This window comes from Solenopsis invicta, chromosome 3, assembly GCF_016802725.1.
Source record: "Solenopsis invicta isolate M01_SB chromosome 3, UNIL_Sinv_3.0, whole genome shotgun sequence".
NCBI lineage: Eukaryota > Metazoa > Arthropoda > Insecta > Hymenoptera > Formicidae > Solenopsis > Solenopsis invicta.
Window position 1 is genome coordinate 4225956 of NC_052666.1, and position 4072 is coordinate 4230027.

General features: G+C 61.2%; 2 protein-coding genes across 2 annotated transcripts; both read right to left on the bottom strand.

Moving 5' to 3' along the window:
• Nucleotides 1–594: 594 nt before the first annotated feature.
• LOC120357276 lies at nt 595–3136 on the bottom strand. The gene is made up of 2 exons (XM_039447433.1): nt 2570–3136; nt 595–2472 (listed from the first exon to the last, which is right to left on the bottom strand). The coding sequence occupies exons 1-2, from the start codon at nt 3134–3136 to the stop codon at nt 595–597; spliced, it is 2445 nt and encodes an 814-aa protein (XP_039303367.1).
• An 11-nt stretch (nt 3137–3147) lies between these two features.
• Nucleotides 3148–3750, bottom strand: LOC120357277. The gene has a single exon (XM_039447434.1). The coding sequence runs from the start codon at nt 3748–3750 to the stop codon at nt 3148–3150; it is 603 nt and encodes a 200-aa protein (XP_039303368.1).
• Nucleotides 3751–4072: the final 322 nt, after the last annotated feature.

Genomic DNA, 4072 nt, shown 5'->3' on the forward strand with positions numbered 1-4072 from the left:
TGACAAGAGTTAAGCGTCAATCGAATAGAGAAGTCCGTATGAAGGCCCGGGTCGACAATGAGAGTTCGCTCGCGTCCGATATCCGAATGTGTAAGCCGATCGAACAATTATTCTACGCGCGATTACTTAAGGACTCGAGGGCGTGCAAAAGACATCTGCCTGGTCCCCAAGCACGCGCGCCTTATAAAGGCGATCGGAACCTTCTAGAAAGATTCGGCGGGAAACTGGCAAATAACAACAATCCCATTGTTCCGGATCCTTCTAGAAGGATCCTCAGAGTTTGACGAAAACATGTTTATTTGCATTGGAAGCGGCCGTTTGATTTCTCGAACGACCGTTTGACTGCCGTTCGACAACGGCCGTGCTCCCGCGCGCTCGCTCGCGAACAGCGGTTCGTCGCGAGCAGGAAACACAGCACGCGAAAGCGTTCCTTTCCTGCGCGCCGCTCCGAACATTCCCGCCCGCCTCGCCCGAGATTGGGCGATATGTTCAGGCTGACAATGAGTCGGATGCCCTATGAAATTTTGACAAACGAAAATTTTTAATTATATTTACAGACAAGAGCTCATAATGATAATGAAACGGCGCGCGTCGCTAGTCGAGGGTCTCCTCGCTCGCCTCGTTCTCGCTGACCGGCAGCAAAATAAGTTTTACGATCGGTCGAGTAAATTCTGAGGTCGCGGTACGGACAGTGACAACGCGAATCTGTCCGTCTTCCCCGCGATGCACTCTGACGATGCGCGCAAGTGGCCATCGCGCCGGCGGCGTATTTTCATGCCTGATAAGACATAAGCGTCCGACGCTAAAATCACCGACTCCCTTCAACCACTTCGGTCGGTGGATGAGGGAGTGCAGGTATTCGCGGGACCATCTCTCCCAGAAATGATCCCGCATTTGCTGCAGAAGCTGCCATCGTGTGAGTCGGTTCACAGGCAGCTCCCGCAGCGAGGGCTCCGGCACGGCGGTCAACGCGGATCCCACCAGAAAATGTCCCGGCGTGAGCGCAGCGAGATCCTCCAGATCGTCGGACAAGGCTTGGAGCGGGCGCGAGTTTAAACAAGCTTCCACCTGGGCGAGGAGGGTGCTCAGTTCCTCGAATGTCAGAGTCGAGTCACCCAACACTCGTCGCAGGTGGTGCTTAAGCGATTTGACCGCGGCTTCCCAAATGCCGCCAAAGTGCGGCGCCGACGGCGGGTTGAACCGCCACTGAATTTGCTCGCTCGCAAGCTGCCCGACGACTCGGCCTAAGTCCGGACTGCTCGCTGCAAAGAAAGCTCTTAACTGGGCGTCGGCGCCGACGAAGTTGGTACCGCAATCGCTTCGAAGGGTCCGGCAGAGGCCCCGGCGGGACAGGAACCGACGCAAGGCCGCCAAGAAGGCATCGGCGGAGTAGTCGGACACTGCCTCCAGGTGAACGGCCCGAGTGGCAAGGCACACGAAGACCGCGACAAATGCCTTGTACGCTCGATGTCCTCGCCCCTTGGTCGCTCGGAGCAGGATCGGCCCGGCATAGTCCACACCGGTGTCGAGGAAGGGCCTCCCTGGAGTCAACCGCTCCCGCGGAAGACTGCCCATCAGTTGCTGAGGAACGTCCGCCCGCCATCGCACGCACTTGACACAACGGTGCAACCAACGCTTAATCACCGCTCGTCCTCGAGGAATCCAGTAGTGCTGGCGGACCACCCCCATCGTCGTCTGGACTCCACCGTGCAGAGCTCGCAGGTGACATGCCTCCACCACCAACCGGGTGAAGTGAGATCCGCCAGGAAGAAGCACGGGGTGTCGCTCGTCATAGGCGAGGAGCGCGTGCCTCAATCGGCCACCAACTCGGAGAAGACCCTGAGAATCGCAAAAGGGGGTCAAGCGCGAGAGGGAACTGGAAGACGGAAGAGGAAGAGATCTCTGAAGGGCAACTAGCTCGCTTCGGTAGTGTTCAAGCTGGACCCGCCGGATCCAGATCGTCCTCGCCTCCTCCAGCTCGGGCGTCGTCAGCACGTCAACCTGATTCCCCTCGATCTCCACGAAAACAGCTCCCGGAACCCGCTGCCTATACCACCAGCGTCGGCACCATGCCGTCACTCGCAGCAGTCGGCTCAGCAACGAGAACCGTAGCAGCTCCTCAGGCTCCTCCACTGGAACAGGCGCAGCCTTGACGGCGTGCGCCTGAAGTCTTTCCTCCGGCAAGTCCTTGTCGTCCGGAAGCGGCCCGGCAGTAGGCCATGAAGATGACTCCGCCCGGAGCCATGGGGGACCCCGCCACCAGAGAGGATGCGCCACCAGCTCTCCCGGTGGAAGTCCACGGGAGGCACAGTCCGCCGGATTGTCCAGGCCAGGCACGTGGTGCCACTGCGCGTCAGCGACCTGGGTCTGGATCTCAGCGACGCGGTTTGACACAAAGGTCTTCCACCGCGTCGGGTGACCGCGGATCCATCCCAGGGCGACCGTTGAATCCGACCACAGGTGTGCGGGCGCCTGCCCGAGGCCGAGAGTGGAGCGGACATGGGATGACATGGGATGTGAGCCTCGCCAGAAGTGCAGCCGCGCACAACTCCAACCGGGGCAACGTCACTGGCTTGATAGGCGCCACCTTCGTCCGGGCGGCGACCAGACAGGTCCTCCAGGAGTCGCCGAGTCCCGTCCGCAAGTAGAGTACGGCGGCGTAGGCGCGCTCGGAGGCGTCCGCAAATCCGTGAAGTTCAGCGTCGCCGCGCGCCGGACAGATCTCCAGCATCCTTGGAACTCGAACGCTCTCCAGCAGCGGTAGCTCGTCCTCACAGGAGCGCCAGAGTCGCTCGGCCGCTCCGTCGAGAGGATCGTCCCACCCGAGGCCCAACAACCAAGTCGACTGGAACGCGATCTTGGCCCTCACCACGGCCGGCGCCAGCCAGCCGAGGGGATCAAACAGGCGTGCTGTGAAGGCGAGAACCGTCCGCTTGCTTACCGTCGTCAATGATCTCGCCGGAATGGCGAAGGAGAATTCGTCAGTGGCGGGATGCCACCGCAATCCCAGCGTCCCGTGCGTCTCGTGCGGCCTCCAGTCTCGCAGCTCCTGCTGCATACGATGTTCCACCGGGACCTCCGCCAGGATCTCCGACTCGTTCGCGGACCACTTGCGTAGGGGGAAGCCGCCCGCCATACACAAGTCGGTCAGCTGTCGCCGGAGCTCGATAGCCTCTTCTTGGTCGGTGCGCCCGTCAGGACGTCATCCATGTAGGCGTCCTCGCGGAGAGCGCGGGATCCCAGGGGATAGCTCTCCGCCTCGTCGTCGGCCAGCTGGCGCAGAGTGCGCATGGCCAGGAAAGGCGCACACGCTAGACCGTATGTCACGGTCGTCAAGCAGAACTCCGCCACTTCATCCCGGGTGCTGCACCGCCAAAGGATGCGCTGGAGATTGTGGTCCTCTGAGTGGACCAGGATCTGGCGAAACATTTTTTCCACGTCCGTGGCGAGGACGTAGCGATGTCGTCGCCATTTCAGCAGGACGTCGGCGAGAGGAGGCAGCAGATTCGGGCCCACCAGCAGGCTCCGATTCAGCGACTCGCCAGACGCAGTCGTCGTGGACCCGTTGAACACTACGCGCAACTTGGTAGTCGAACTTGCCTCCCGCAGGACTCCGTGGTGAGGCAGGTAACTTGTCCGACCTCCAGGCGCAGCATCCGCGCGAACCATGTGTCCGAGGTCCTCGTAGGTTCGCATGAACCCGACGTACAACTCGCTCAATCGGTCGTCGCGAGCGAGTCGCCTCTTCATACTGGTGAGAGCGCGCAAGGCCGCGCGCCTCGTCGTTGCTAAATCCGGCAGCGGCTCAATCACCGGGAGTCGCACGACGTAGCGACCGTCCTCCCGTCGGCGGTATGAGCGTCGAAAGACATATCCTCGCACTCCTGGTCAGCTGGAGTGAGGGGTGAGGGACTGGCGGGTAGCTCCTCCTGCTGCCAGAAGCCCCTCACTAGACTGGTGAGCTCCTCGTCGACTCTGCACTGCAGGGTGAGTGCTCGGGCGGGAGGCTCAGCAGAGCCGACTGGCCCCGAGAGTATCCATCCCAATGAAGTCCTCTGCGCTGTAGGTTGAC